The sequence below is a fragment of the Aquarana catesbeiana genome, linkage group LG11 (genome assembly GCF_042186555.1).
Source record: "Aquarana catesbeiana isolate 2022-GZ linkage group LG11, ASM4218655v1, whole genome shotgun sequence".
NCBI lineage: Eukaryota > Metazoa > Chordata > Amphibia > Anura > Ranidae > Aquarana > Aquarana catesbeiana.
The window spans coordinates 42,917,451-42,934,002 of record NC_133334.1 but is presented as its reverse complement, the minus strand read 5'-3'; the positions used below and the strand labels follow the sequence as shown (position 1 = coordinate 42,934,002).

At 42.8% G+C, this 16,552-nt stretch overlaps 1 protein-coding gene across 9 annotated transcripts in view; it reads right to left on the bottom strand.

Moving 5' to 3' along the window:
• Window positions 1–16,552, bottom strand: part of SHANK2 (SH3 and multiple ankyrin repeat domains 2) — a 951,897-nt gene that overhangs the window by 661,687 nt on the left and 273,658 nt on the right. For all 9 annotated transcript variants that reach the window (XM_073604227.1, XM_073604226.1, XM_073604228.1 and 6 more), the window contains exons 3-4: window positions 4,471–4,674; window positions 264–335 (exon numbers count right to left, since the gene is read on the bottom strand). In XM_073604227.1, coding sequence (XP_073460328.1) covers window positions 264–335; window positions 4,471–4,674 — 276 coding nt within the window. The remainder of the gene's footprint in view (window positions 1–263; window positions 336–4,470; window positions 4,675–16,552) is intronic.

Genomic DNA, 16,552 nt, shown 5'->3' with positions numbered 1-16,552 from the left:
AGCACATTATTTCAACTCTCCCTAACAACAACAACTTTGATTGACACTACTGTGAGTGAACTTGCATAATAATTTGGTCTGAAAAGTAAAAAAAAAAAAAATACTACTTAAAAAAGCAAAAGGCTTTATAGCTTACATACATTTTCTAAAACCTCCACTTCAGTAACCACTGTGCATAAAATGAAAGTGGCAATGAATGTATAGTACATGTCAGAATGTTAAAAAAAAACAAGTAACATTCATTGACAGAATATGCAACATACTTTTGTATGTAGTTTGGCAATCTGTTTCTCGTCAATACTGGATTGCTTGTACAGCCTCTTTTTATATCGAAACTGAAAAAGAAAAAAATGACAGCAAAGACTATTAACAATCTATGACCAGTGTTAACAATATTATTCAAATTATTTTTACCCATAGTAACAATACAAGCATAGGCACATATAGTGCCTTAAAAAAGTATTCATATCCCTTGAAATTCTCCACATTTTGTCATGTTAAAACCAAAAACGTAAATGTATTTTATTGGAATTTTATGTGATAGACCAACACAAAGTGACCCATAATTGTGAAGGGGAAGGTAAATGATTAATGGTGTTCAAATTTTTTTACAAATAAATATGTAAAAAGTGTGGTGTGCAATTTGTATGGCGCCCCCCTGAGTCAATACTTTGCTGAATCACCTTTCGCTACAATTACAGCTGCAAGACTTTTTGGGGATGTCTCTACCAGCTTTGCACATCTAGAGAGTGACATTTTTGCCCATTCATCTTTGCAAAATATTTCAAGCTCTGTTAGATTGGATGGAGGGCATTTGAGCAGCAATTTTCAGGTCTTGCCACAGATTGTCATTGGATTCAGGTCTGGACTTTGACTGGGCCATTCTAACACATAAATATGCTTTGATCTAAACCATTCATTGTAACTCTGGCTGTATGTTTAGGGTCGTTGTCCTGCTGGAAGCAGGACAACCTCTGCCCCAGTCTCAAGTCTTTTGCAGACTCTAACAGGTTTTCTTCTAAGATTGCCCTGTATTTGGCTCCATCCGTCTTCCCATCAACTCTGACCAGCTTTCCTGTCCCTGCTGAAGAAAACCATCCCCACAACATGATGCTGCCACCACAATGTTTCACGGCGGGGATGGTGTGTTCAGGGTGATGTGCAGTGTTAGTTTTCCGCCACACATAGCGTTTTGCTTTTAAGCCAAAAAGTTCAATTTAGGTCTCATCTGACCAGATCACCTTCTTCCAAATGTTTGCTGTGTCCCCCACATGGCTTCTCACAAACTGCAAAAGCGACTTCTTATGGCTTTTCTTTCAACAAATTCTTTCTTCTTGCCACTCTTCCATAAAGGGCAGATTTGTGGAGAGCACAACTAATAGTTGTCCTGTGGACAGATTCTCCCACCTGAGCTGTGGATCTCTGCAGTTCCTCCAGAGTTACCATGGGCCTCTTTTGGCTGCTTCTCTGATTAATGCTCTCCTTGCCCCGCCTGTCAGTTTAGGTGGACGGCCATGTCCTGGTAGGTTTTCGGTTGTGCCATAATCTTTCCATTTTTTTTATAATGGATTGAACAGTGCCCTGTAAAATGTTCAAAGCTTGGGATATTTTTTTATAACCTAACCCTGCTTTAAACTTCTCCAAAACGTTATCCCTGACCTGTCTGGTGTGTTCCTTGGCCTTCATGATGCTGTTTGTTCACTAAGGTTCTCCAACAAACCTCTGAGGGCCTCACAGAACAGATGTATTTATACTAAGCTTAAATTACACACAAGTGGACTGTATTTACTAATTAGGTGACTTCTGAAAGCAATTGGTTCCACCAGATTTTAGTTAGGGGTATCAGAGTAAAGGGGGCTGAATACAAATGCACGCCACACTTTTTCGATATTTATTTGTAAAAAAAAAAATTGAAAACCATTTATCATTTTCTCTCCACTTCACAATTATGTGCCACTTTGTGTTGGTCTATCACATAAAATCCCAATAAAATACATTTACGTTCTTGGTTGTAACATGACAAAATGTGGAAAATTTCAAGGGGTATGAATACTTTTTCAAGGCACTATATATAACTGTGCTACTGTAGGAATAAAGAATAAAAATATTTAAGTTTGGCATACTTTTTTGTTCTTTAATTCTGTGCATCATGTTAACCATGCTATATAAAAATGCAGACACTTGCCATTGTGGGCCACTATCGACTTAGTGGACTCCCATCCTATCCCTGTTTCATCCCTATCTTGGCTCCCCCCCTCCCCCCCAAACATCACCTGACCATGCATTGGACCCTGCGTAACTCATTCTCTCCACCTATAGCGCTCAGTCAAATTTTCGGCAGGTCTAACATTTACTCATTTACTTTTACTTCGCATTACTCACTGTCCATCATTTCCTCCCAGTTGAGGAAATCCTAAGCAATTTTCCTTGTGGATCGATAACGGTTTCACTGACATTCATTCTCTGTTCGCCCCTACGAGAGTACTAACTTTTGAAGTTCTCAGATCCTCTCATAATATTCCCTTTGTAAATGAGAACATTATAGTTATCTACAACTTAGACACTTCCTTCAACAACTAATAAAATCCCCAGGATTGATATCCTTACTTTATTCTTCAATCATTTCCTTTAGAAAACCTCCAATACGGCCCTATCATTTACAATAGGAGAGGGATTTGTGAAGACAGATAGACCCAGAGGACTGGCAGATCATGACAATAGCCCTCTTGTGAAGGAATGTGATGTAGATAATAATAATAATCTGAAAATGTCTATTTTCTTATGTGTATACATATTTTTCTCCTTACTCATTATATAAGTATACAGGTTTGCTCTGTTCCTATATTTTCTCAAGATGGCGGGTACCCCCTACATCCCACACATCAGAAGAACGCGGAACTGAAGATAAAACCAAGGACAGCCAAACCTTGTCATGAAGATTCTCCATCTTCTTTTCTATCTTAACCAATGAGATGTACCTATTAGACTAACATAGCAATGACGTATTTTTGTGTATAAAACATTAGCACTGCCTTGAATAAATTAGAAGTGTAAAAAGTAACGGTGCTGAGCGTGTCTCAGAGTGTTTACTTTTATATGCATGCATAGCCACACTTTCCAATTAGAGACAGCAGCAGATAACCTTGGGCTCGATTGAAGCTCTTAATCATTTCCTTAACACTCTCAAAAAGCTCCAAAAATTTTCTTATATTAGAGAATGCTTACAAGGTGTTATATGGATGGTACTATACACCAGCTAGACTGGCCCGATTCATTTCATCTTTGTTTTCGGGGCTGTTCGCAGGAAGGTACTATGGCTCACATTTGGTGGGAATGTCCTAGGGCAGTGATGGCGAACCTTGGCACCCCAGATGTTTTAGAACTACATTTCCCATGATGCTCATGCACTCTGCAGTGTAAAACATCTGGGGTGCCAAGGTTCGTCATCACTGTCCTAGGGTGTGCGGATTGTGCGTCAGGGCTTACAACCTCCTTCATAACATGTTTCACACTAACCTCAAATAAGACCCTTACGAGGCTCTCCTTTGTAAGCCAATCTCCGAACTGCTTCATTCTGAACGCCAACTGGCTCTGCATCTTTTTACTGCAACTAAGCTGACCATTGCGAGAGCTTGGAAAATCCCTGTGCCTAGCTATGAAGCAGTCAAGAATCGTATGAACGATATTATGATGAATGAGAAATTGAGGGCCTTTGCCTCGGAGATCCATAATAAATTTCTCAAGGTCTGGCAGCCGCGGATTACATACGATAATAATTGTTGTATAATAATACGCTTCTTTCAATTTGAGCGATCTCCCATTGCACACCCCTTTGGACTCCTCCCTCTCTTTCTCTTCTTTTCTTGGCTTCTTTCCTCTTCCCTCTCCTCTTTACTTATTTTTCTAGCTTCCGCTCCAGTTCTTTTTTTTTTCCCCATGTATAAATGTCTCTTAGTCACCAGGCCACCGGGCGTTGGTTTGGTGAGGATGGTTACAGTGATAACATCTTAAAATTTGTATTTTGCAAATTTAAGTACATGAATACCCATTCTCTGTCAGCTGTATTGTTTTGAACTTTTATTTTTTTTTTTATTAACAAGTTTGGATACCCAGGTCTTAGCCCACCATGCATCACAGTTTTGGAGTATTAAACTCTCTTCATCAAGGACTTAAGTTAACATTTTAATCACAGTTGTGAATTATGAAACGTTCTTTTCAGCGTACCTTTGTTGGGACACTTTATGCTATATTCTTATGTAACCATTTCTTTGTTGATTTAATTTGATGATTTTATTTCCTGCAATAAAATCCTTTTGTAAAAAGAAAAATGCAGACACACCCTGCAGAAACTGAACCTAGTACCCCATCACTGCACGGTGCTAACTACCAAGCTATAAGTGTTCCTTGCACCTCATCTACCTGAACAATTTAGCAATACATAGTGGTTTGTAGTCAGTGCACCGCACTTACCTCCAAGGAAGGCACGCCTCTGCTCATTGGCTGAGGATAGTCCCGCAGCAGTCGTTCTTCATCGAGGAACTTTCCTTCTCTTCCATTACTGTAGGGTTGGTAAAGGCCATAATTGAGGACATCCTTCAGACTCTGATTGAGGGTGCACAAGATCCTCTGTTTTGCCACCCAAACGGTGGCATTGGGGTTAAATCTGACGCATTTCTGCAATAGATATAAAAGAGAATTGTTAATTGTGTGACTCCAACTGTTGTCCAAAAATATACCTAGAATGGTACTGTGTGGCAGAAAAAGCAAATGAGGTACATCAGATTTCAACCTGCTCTGGTCCTAAAGCCAGCTTGTGACATGAAAGATAACTGAATAAATCAGTGACATTGCTAGATGGCTGGGAGTTGTCCTTCAAGTGTATGAAAATCAAGAAACAATAAAAAGTAATATATTGCAGTTTAAGGGTGACAAAGCTCACCAGCTGTACTGCATCTAGGGAGGAAGTGTACAGTCACCCTAGGCAACTCAGATCTTAATTTAAACTGTAGAACAGCTCCACCTTGCCTCATCTCCATAACATAGGGGGAAGAGTTCCGTAGTTCACAGCAATGAATTGGGAAGGACTGCAAACATTTGAGATTCCAGGCAGGGTGCACAGGAAGTTATATACTCAATTTCTGGCAGAATAGACCGTTTTTTAATGCACTTTAGGGAACAGATATAACAAAACGCTTTATTGGTACATTTACCAAAATAAAGGGAAGCCTATAAGTTAATACTTGACATTTTCATACATGTTATAGTAAATTGAGTGACCTTTGAGTTTTAGCTCAGCTGCAGTGCTTGCTGGATAGCTAGATTGCTTTTACTTCTTGCATGTAATGGCTCTGTAAACTTTGTATCTAAGGGCTCATGTAGACGGACACATTTGGGAGCACAGCAGCAGAATTCAGTGCATGCATGCGCCTGGGAGTCTCAGGTGTTGGAGTACAGCTGCAGCCAGCACCCTGTACAAACCAATGACAAGCTTACAGACACCGCAGCCGTGTGCCTATAACCACTTAGGGCTCATGTATACCAGTATGCATTCAGGCATATAAAAACCAAATTCAGCTTATTTCTGCACCTCAGGTGTTGGCGTAGAGCCACCGCCAGCAGTCTATATGAAACAATAACTGACTTACAGGCACTGTCACTGTACGCCTGTAATTTCTTAGGGATTATGCGAATGGACACATTTGGGTATACACCACCAGAATTCAGCGTATTTCTGCGCTCAGGAGTCATAGGAGTTCAACCACAGCATGCAGCCTGTACAAATCAAAGATAGGGTGTCAGACGTTGCATCTGCATGCATCTCAGTGGTTACTAGGGTAGCCACTCACCCCTTGGCTGTCAGCACCTTTTATCCAGATGTATCTGAGGCTGCTGGACTTCAAATTTCCGGCCCCCACTTCCCTTTTCTGAGGCACAGCGCCGGGGATTGGAGTGTGGGCAGACACAGAGGGGTAGGGGCGGGAGGGAGAGGAGCAGATCGAGCCCTCTCTCCTCTCCCATCTGTATGTGCAGAGATTGTTAGTGCTGGCTTTGGGCAGTGTGACAGAAAGTGTAACAGACACACTCAGCTTAGACAACTGCAGCCAGCAACCCTGCTGGGAGGCCAGAGTCCAGTCTGAATAATGTGTCCGGGTTTCAGGCAGTTTGAAACCCGGACACACGATTCCAATCCCAAACTGTTCGCGTGAATCCTGGACAGGTGGCAACCCTAGTGGTTACATGTGTACAAGGACTGATAAATGGCTCTGGAAAACTGTCTGCATCCGGGCCCATTCATCGGTCCCTGTACTCGTGTAACCAAAAGGAAAACAAGCTGGCTATATGTGATTCTTCAATGAAACATTTAATCCTCACAGCACATTTTCTTTTTTCACCGTTAACATGCTTTAGTTAGGCCTCAGAGACATAGAAGGTATGTTCTTCAGAATCGTGTAGCCCTGAGGCTATCCATCTGCTGATACTAGTTTTACTGAATCAATAATGCTAGTAAAAATGATCAACACAATATACAGGATTTCTCCAGAGCAATGCCAGTGCACTCCAGACATACCATAGTTCTACATATCCAACATAAAACCAAAAAGGTAAATTGAAGAGATCTCATTTCTAGAGAACAAAGAATTCTATGATTATTCCTCTGCCTTAGGCAGGCCATAGATTATGACATTTTTCTTTCCACCTGTGGTGGAAGGAAAGATAATTTCTTGAATTCCGCATCACAGACTGACAACGATATTGCATTCTGCCAGTGGGGAGCCTTCCCTGCCGGCAGAACACAATGATTAGTGTTGCCGGGTATATCCGGTGGCACTAAGCATTTGGGAAAAACCCGACAGGCTGGTTGTACACAAGTCTCCCAAGGCTGTTAAGTGAAAGCACAAAACTTTAAGCTATTTATATTAGCATAGGTGTGCGCACAGGGTGTGCCAGGTGTGCCTGGGCACACCCTAATCACCCTGTGCTGGGCACATTTCCCCTGCTGCTTGGCTGCAGAGAAAGGGACTGGGAAATATCTGTCCTTAGTCCCTTTCTCTGTCTCAAAAGTGAGACATCAGGGGTCTGTTTAGACCCATGATATTTCACCAAAGCCCCCCAGTGGAGCTCCTAAAAAAAATAGTAAAAAAAAAAAAGTAATAAAAAAATTGTAAAAAAAATTTTGTAAAAAATTATAAAATTGTAAAAAAGTCATAATAAACAAATATATAAAAAATAAACTACTGACACCAATCTCTCTGCCTTTCTGACACCGTCCACTGCTCTACTGCCTTATAAATACAGTATATGCATACATATGAGCTTTGGGGTGCACACCCCAATGCAATAGGCTGTGCACACCTATGCATATTAGATTAAACTCTGGAAGTGTCTGCCCATGACAGTGTTTAGGACTTCACAAACTTGGCAAAGTGCATCATTTGGAGGGTGTCAAAACCCATTTAATAAAAGATGATATAGAATTTCTTGCTTCTGTTAAGTGGGAAACGGTCATAGATGGATTGAAATTCAGTTGGTCCCTACTGAACCGGCCAAATTTCGATCCACCTAGGACCAGCTTCAAGCAGAACTACACTGCATTAGAGCACCACAAACCAAAAACACTATTTAATTTAATTCTAATATTCAACGTAATGTTCCATTTTAATAGCCCCCTCCCCAAACAGAGTTGCAGGAAATTTTATTTTCCTTCCATCTATTTATATTTGCCCCTGCCGTCATTCCATCCTAGGCCAGAATGATGTGTCACAGGTCTTGCAGCCTCCTGGGATACTTACATCACATCTTCCAGGAACTTGTACCATCAGCAAACCAAGCAGTTGGGGAGGGGGGGGCCTACCGGGCATTGTAATTTTGTGGGCATGCGACGTTGTACCCAAATAAAATTTATGTCCTTTTTCCCCACAAATAGAGCTTTCTTTTGGTGGTATTTGATCACCTCTGCGGTTTTTATTTTTGCGCTTTAACAAAAAAATAAATAACAATTTTGAAAAAAAAAAAACAAAAAAAAAACATTTTTTACTTTCCGCTATAATACATATCCAAAAAAGAAATGAATAATTTTTTTTTTTTATATATCAGTTTAGGCCAATATGTATCTTGCTACATATTTTTGGAAAAAAAAAAAATTGCAATAAGCATATATTGATTGGTTTGCGCAAAAGTTATAATGTCTACAAAAATATGGGATAGATTTATGGCATTTTTTATATTTTTTTTACACTAGTAATGGCGGTGATCAGCGATTTTTAGCGTAACTGCAACATTGTGGCGGACACATCGGACATTTTTCACACTTTTTTGGGACCAGTGACATTATTACAGTATTCAGAGCTAAAAATATCCACTGATCACTGTATAAATGACAAGCAGGGAAGGGGTTAACACTAGGGGGCGATCAAAGGGTTAAGTGTGTCCTAGGGAGGTGTTTCTAACTGTGGGGGGAGGGGACTGACTGGGAGTAGAGAGAGATCACTGTTCTTGATCACTAGGAACAGACAATCACACTGTACTTCCCTGTCAGAACGGGGATCTGCCTTGTTTACATTGGCAGATCCCTGTTATGCCTCTCTGAAGAGCGATCGTGGGTGGCCGTGGACATTGTGCACCCGCTGTGCAGCGGGTGCACACGCGGCCACAGTATCTCATGCACAAAACGACATACAGCTATGTCGTTTCTCGCAACAGGGCCGTCCTGCCACAGTATATTTGTGGTGGGCGGTCCTTAAGCAGTTAAGACACTATCCTTGTGTCTGCAGAGTTTATCTTGTCCCGCTTCTTTTCTTCTCCCTCCACACAGTCTGTGTCATTGCTGTTGCTTTTTTCCCCCTTCAACAATAAATTTTAAATCTCTCAGCTGATCGGCCTCTAGTGGCTCTGATTTTAGGCACAGTGCTGAGAATAGAGAGCAACTGGGCATGTGCAGAGCGAGATAGTGCTATACTGGATTTTAAATATTATAATTACTTAATTTTTATGTTTTTCATAATTATACAGTGCATCCGGAAAGTATTCACAGCACTTAACTTTTTCCACATTTTGTTATGTTACAGCCTTGTAAAGCCTTGTTAGTTAGTTTTTGCACAGAGCAGCCCCAATCCTCCTCTTTTCTGGTCCTCCTTCAGTGCTCCTGGCCCCTTCCTCCTGTTAAGTGCCCCCACAGCAAGCAGCTTGCTATATGGGGGCACCCGAGCCGAGTCACAGCTCCCTGTGTCCATTCAGATAAGGAGCCACGGCCCAGCCCTGCCCCCTTTCTCTCCTGATTGGCTGGCTGACTATGATTGACAGCAGCGGGAGCCAATGGCGCCACGCTACTGTCTCAGCCAATGAGGGGAGGAGTCCCAGCCTGCCCGAGTGTCTCGTGCAACATCGCTGGATAGAGATGGGGCTCAGGTAAGTATTAGGGGGGCTGCGGCACACAGAAGGCTTTTTATCTTAATGCATTAAGATTAAAAAAAAAAACTTCTGTCTTTACAATTACTTTAAAGCTGCAAAAGTGAATTTACCTGTACAGACAACAGACACAATTTAATAAAAATATGCTCAGGGTATACACTACAAGATATTTCCACAGAAGAGGAAGATGGGGATACTGCTTAATGGATATGCAGAAAGCAAGCTGTGACAGTGACATCTCAACACTATTGTGTGAAAGTGACTGTTCAACACAAGGGTAAAAAGCCTGCATCCAGAACTAGATTTTAAAAGCATGTTTCTTTAGATCATGCAAGAATGAGTTTGCCAGTAATGTGTGTACACCATAATATATATATATATATATATATATATATATATATATATATATATATATATATATATATATTGTAATATGGGGGATGTCTAGCTCAGTGGTAGATGCATTTTCAGTGAGTTCACAGCCAACGGGAACCTCAGTTTAAGGGTGTGGTAGCCCACTTTTATTGAAAGTAACAAAAATGAAAGTTCATACACACATGATTTGCCCCCACGGGGGTTCTTCTCCAGCAGAAATACACTAAAGGAAAAATGCAGAGCCACCTGGCTCTTAAGGCTCACTCAGCCTTGGGCGCAGTACCTTGCTGTACAGGCCCACTCCTGGCCTCTAGGAGGGGGTTCTCCTGACACCCCAGGCTTTCACACTCCTCCAAGACTCACGGTCCCCTCTGGTCCCCAGAACTCTCTCTTCCAGTTGTCTCAGCTATGGTCTCCCCAACTCTCTCAGCTGGCCCAACTCTCTGTCCACTGACCTGGAACCTCTACTACATGGAGTGCCGTCTCAAGGATATTGCCTGGGTTTTTAAACAGTAGCACACCTCCCTCCTGGCTGCAGCAACTGCTCCAAAACCAACTCTCCTGAGCTATGCTCAGATCTGCCTTATAATGAGTGTGTGCACCTGGACACACACACAACCTGTAGAACTTCTGGAAAGCCCGGACACAAGACTGAATCCCTCCCAATGCTCTTCGAAGTCTTCAAGTTTCCGGCCCCAATCCAGACTTAGAGAGAAGACTTAAAGCATAGTTTTCTCTGCTCACCAATCTTCTGCTGGAACTTCTCAAACTGCCTCTTTGAGAGTCCTGTGTCCATGTTACACTCATTTTCACCGAGACGGGGGCTCTCAACCTCACTATAGATACTGAGATTAGGGTGCCCACGTGTCCCGGATTGCCCGGGATTGTCCCTTAATGCGTGTTTTTGTCCCGTGTCCCGGGCACCTTCATTCCGGGACTATACAATGTCCCGGAATGAAAAAAAGAACACACCACTAGTCCGCCACCCTGATAAATAATTTGCCGAACTCTGGTTGCTAGGGCCTCCCCGCCTTGTGTCTAGCAACCAGTGACGTCGGCTGACACGTGGGTACCTTACAGCTGAGCAGCACGCCTCACTCCACCCACCTCCTCTCCTTCTTCGATCCGCCTCTGGCCGCAGCAGAGAGAGAGAGAGAGAGAAAGAGAGCTGCCACACTAGAGCGTCTTCATTTTGTATCTCCTCCTGAGTCTCCTGACAGGATCCAGCCTGTCACTGTGCCCAGTGCCATTACCGACCCCGGAGCTGCCGCCGACTACTCCCGCAGCCGCTGCCTGCAGCAGCACATTGCCAGCAGCCAGCTGAGTGTCCCAACTTCTCCAGTTCTCCTCCTAAACCTCCTCCGGCCCACGAGGACCGCCTGCGCTGCGACCCAACTCCGAGCCGACAGCAAAACTTCCAGGTTTGTGTTTGTTCTGTTGTGGCAGCAAGTATCATGACCAGACCAGCTCTAAAATGTGATACAGCAACTTGCTTACAACTTCCCTTCATTCTTTAATCACTATTAAATTATTAAAATCTGCAGACGCTCCACTTCTGTAATTACATCTGTTACATCCTCTACAATACATCAAAAAATAACTGCACTTTTTTTTTTGCACAGTTTCAGATTGGATTATACAAAATCACATATTTTTGGAAAAAAAATCGCAATAAGCGTATATTGATTGGTTTGCACAAAAGCTATAGCATATACAAAATAGGGGATAGATTTATAGCATTTTTTTCCCCCAAAATTGGCAAAAAAAGTATCAAAAACCAAAAAATATTTTTTTGGGGCGGGCGCGCGGGGGGGGGGGGTGGGGTTTGGGGGTGTGGTCCCTGAATGGTAGTTTGGAAATGTGGTCACCCTAACTGAGATCCATAATTCTAGAGCCATTATTCAAGGTTAACTCTAAACGGATGACCTGCTGGGACTTTAAAGCATTGCTTATGGAAATTTTGGGGTATCAAAGTGCGTTGTTGTTTCGCGGACACACGCAATTTTATGGCTTGTCATATTCTATATTTTAACAAAAGAATCAGGAAATACTATGCATTGGTGTGCCCTAAAATTAAAGCGTTGGTTTACCTGTATACACCATCAGCACTGCCTCCTATTGTAGTATCTCCCTCTGTGTATGATTTATAAATATAAATGCTGTATATACTTCATTTCAGAGCCGAGATCGCGATCACATGATTGGCCGGCTCTCTCCTCCTCCCCTCCCGACTGATGTCAGCAGGAGAATCTCAGTCCCTCCCGCTGCATCTATCAGAGTAGGAAAGGAGAGAGCTGGCCAGTCATGTGATTCTAATCTCGGCTCTGAAATTTGGTATTTACAGCATTTATGATTATAAATCATACACAGAGGGGGACACTGCAATAGGAGGCAGTGCTTATAATGTATACAGGTTAGAGTGGCTTAACAACCACTTTAACTTTAATGGGTTTTTTTTACACAGAAAATTTGCACCTGATAAGCTGTTGTGCTATTATCGTGCAACATAAAAAACTGGAGCTACCACCATCTTATTCTTCAGGTTCTCAACTTTCATACAGTATACATGGCAGTTTTCACTAATCTTCAGACCAAAAGTGATTTTTTTTTAAACACGTGTGCAAAAAACAGCAGCAAATTGGCAGTGGCTCTAGCAACTAAATTGCTAACTGCAAATCACTCCTATTCACTGGCAATAGCATAAGACAGTGATGGGGAACCTTGGCACCCCAGATGTTTTGGAACTACATTTCCCCTGATTCTCAAGCACTCTGCAGTATAGTTGAACATGATGGGAAATGAAGTTCCAAAACATCTGGGGTGCCAAGGTTCACCATCACTAGCCTAAGACATGGTTTCTCCCTTACTACGAAGATATTTCCTCTCACTTCCTGTTGCGTCCATAGGACAGGAAGTGAATGGCTTCACAGAAACCAGTCAACAGCAAAACACAAGCATCCTTTATACCTACAATTTGACATCAAGCACTCTACGGACCCATGATATAATTTTTTATAATTTTTTTACACTGCTCTTGATAACCTCTGGACATAGTATGGGTATCACAGGCATTAATCTGCATTCCTCAATTGACTCTAAAAACCTACTAACAGGACTGACTATGGTCAGCTGGGAGAAGGAGGGGAGGGCTGGTGTGCAAATGCTCTGACTTTCCGAAAGTGAGTATCTACATTCAAGGCAGTTCAAAAGGGTTGCATACACAGAAATGTTTTTTCTTTTTTCTTTTTTTTCCCGGCTATCCAGCTGTAAACTTTGCCTTTCATTGTGTGAACAAAGTTGTTTTTTACCGTTTACCCACGATCCTTTTTAGCCAGACTGAGCAGGGCTCAGCAGAACGTAACTCCTGCAATCAACAATAACTACTTGTAATCATTGTGCTGATAGCAACAGTAAATAGGTAGACATAGTTATTTGTTTTAAACTTTTATTTTATAATATAAATATTTATATTTTAAAATTGTATTTTTTACATTTCTTCCATTGCTTCCTGGTTTCTGACCTAGGCTAAAATAATGTAATACATCCTAGGTAGAGATGGGCTTGGGCGTGTTCGGGATCCCACATGCCCGATCCCACCAGGGAGCCGACACTGCACACGGCTAATCACAGGCAGTGAGACATTTCCCGATCTGTGTAGCTGCGGACCAGGAAATGTCTCACTGCTTGTGATTAGCCGTGTGCCGTGTGGGCTTCCTGGTGGGATTCCAAACACGCCCAAGCCCATTCCTAATCCTAGGAGTCCTCATGGGATTTTTTTTTTTTCTTTCATTTGGAGGAGGGGAGAAGAGTCTCTCAGCTAAGCACACCCTCCTGCCTGCATGCCTGAGCTAACGACAGATGGATTCCAGGAAGTAAATTCTACATGAATCACCCTCCCTTTCTAAAGTTGGCTTCAGCTAGAAATGCTAGGGGGTGTTTTTCAAAACTATTTCTCTACAAAATAAAGTATTCAGTCATAGGGGGTTGATTTACTAAAACTGGAGAGTGCAAAATCTGAGCAGCTCTGTATAGAGACCAATCAGCTTCCAGGTTTTTTTTGTCAAAGCTTAAAATCTAACTAAAAGGCAAAACTTTTTTGGAGTGGAGATAAACTAGAATGCTTGTCAGTTTTTATTGCTGTATGTGTCCCCATTAAGGAGATTCACCCTCTCTTTGTTCTGTCTACTATTATCAGTGAAAGTTAAAGTAAATACCAAATTTTGGGTAGTCCCCAGAAAAATAATAGAGGGGAAATCTTAGGTGGGTGTGGGAGTTTTCTTTGAATGTAAAAATTAATTAAATAGCGTTTTCAGTTTGTGGTGCTCAGATACCATTACGCTCCATTTTAACCACATACCGACCAGCGCAATGACGATGTACGTCGGCACAATGCCACGGCTGGGCAAATGGGCGTACAGGTACATCTCCATTAAATCGCGGCATTGTGGGCGCATGCTCCCCGCGTACTCAGTCTCCGTGCCCGCGGACTCGATGTCCGCCGGGGGCCTGCGATCGTGTCACAGAGTGGCAGAACAGGGAGATGCATTTCCCTGTTCTGTGTTCTGCCTAGCAACATGATAGAGATCATTGCTCCCGATGACAGGGAGCAGTAGATCTCTGTCATGTTCTAGTGCAGGGGTTTTAAACTGGCGGACCTCCAGCTGTTGCGAAACTACAAGTCCTATCATGCCTCTGCCTGTGGGAGTTATGCTTGTAACTGTCAGCTTTGCAATGCCTCATGGGACGTGTCATTTCGGCTTGAGGGTCACCAGTTTGAGACCCCTGATCTAATGAGACAACCCCCCCCCCCACAGTTAGAATCACTCCCTAGAACACACTTAACCCCTTGATCACCCCCTAGTGTTTAACCCCTTCCCTGCCAGTGTCATTTACACAGTAATCAATGCATTTTTATAGCACTGATCGGTGTATAAATGACAATAGTCTCAAAATAGTGTCAAAAGTGTCCGATGTGTTTCCGTCATAATGTCGCAGTCATGATAAAAATCGAAGATCACCGCCATTACTAATTAAAAAAAATGAAAATAAAAATTCCATAAATCTATCCCCTATTTGTAGACGCTATAACTTTTGTGCAAACCAATCAATATACGCTTATTGCGGGTTTTTTTACCAAAAATATGTAGAATACATATCGGCCTAAACTGAGAAAGAAATTAGTTTTTTTATATATTTTTTGGGGATATTTATTATAGCAAAAAGTAAAAAATATAGTTTTTTTTTTTCAAAATTGTCGCTCTTTTTTTGTTTATAGCGCAAAAAATAAAAACCGCAGAGGTGATCAAATACCACCAAAAGAAAGCTCTATTTGTGGGGAAAAAAGGACATCAATTTTGCTTGGGTGCAACGTCGTACAACCGCGTAATTGTCAGTTAAAACGACGAAGTGCCGAATCGCAAAAGGTGCTCTGGTCAGGAAGGGGGTAAATCCTTCCAGGGCTGAAGTGGTTACGACAACCTTTAGGCATCACTCCTAGGTCCTAAAACGAAATGTAGCAGTGTACCCAAGAGAAGCATTTTGTTCAATAGTAGCCCTAAAAAATCATTTTTTTTCTGATCCTGCAGATCAGAGGCGTAGCTTGACGCTTGTGGGCCCTGATGCAAAAGTTGACCTGGGGGGCGCCCCCCCCCCCCCCGCCCCCCCCCACAAACCACTTCCGCCGCATTCCAAGATACTCAAAGTGGCTTAAAAATGTTTGAGTTCCTCCTTACATTAGAGATTACACACAGTCTATTAGCCTCCACAGGGTGTATCTGGCTTTTATGTTGCCTTTCTGACCTGTGAAATTCTCAGTGTAGTTGCAGTAGGCAGATACACCCTGGGAAGATCGTGGCTGACAGGCTGTGATGTAAAGGAATGTGATTTCAGCCCTGCGGAGGAGGAGCAGTATAGAGTGCTGTATTGGGAAAGAAGCTCAGCAGCGGGGCACAGCATCCAGGGTGGGGGGGGGTGATCAGGGGGCTTTGGGGGGGGCGCAACTTAGATCTGGGGAAGGCAAAGCAAAATCTAGAGCCTGCAGTCCCTCAGGGGCCCCTCGGGAGGTGTTAAGGGATTTGTCTTAGTGATTTCTGCAGGTTTCTCTGTCAGTGTTGGCAGGTGTTGGGAGAAGGTTTCCTCCCGGAGGTGTGTGTCTTTTTCCCCAGTTTTCAGGGAAGTGGGGTAAGTAGACATCCCCAGGTGGAGGGGGGGGTACAGAGAATCCCAGCTAGTTACTAGGAGACACTGAGCAGTGTCATACCTCATCAGTGACATTGATCCCATCGTGGCTACAGGACGGCACTCTCCTCCTCTTGCCTCGCTGAGCTCGGTTACCATTTCATGTTGCCAGCACACAGCACAGACACTTCCCCATCCTGGGCTGTTCTCACCTCGTGCTCCTATCCATTTAGGAAATGGCTCACAGCTTCTCCCCAGCCAATGGGTACAGAGGGGTGTGGACTGTGGAAGGCAAAGTAGAAGCCCAGTACTGGGGCGTGGCTGTGGGGCCCTAGAGCATATCAGAGCTGGACTTTGTGGAGGATATGATAATATGACAGGGAGGCTGCAGGGGCCCCCTGGAGCTAGGGGCGGGGTTGCGATTGTGACCCCTGCAACCCCTTATGCTACGCCCATGCTGCAGATTAAACAATCTGATCACTGCTGAAACTGCAATTATATGATTAATTCAGACAATAATAAAAAAAAAAGATCCACAAACATGTTATTTTTGCTATTTCTCAACAGAAAATTACCTCCCCCCTGCTGAAAA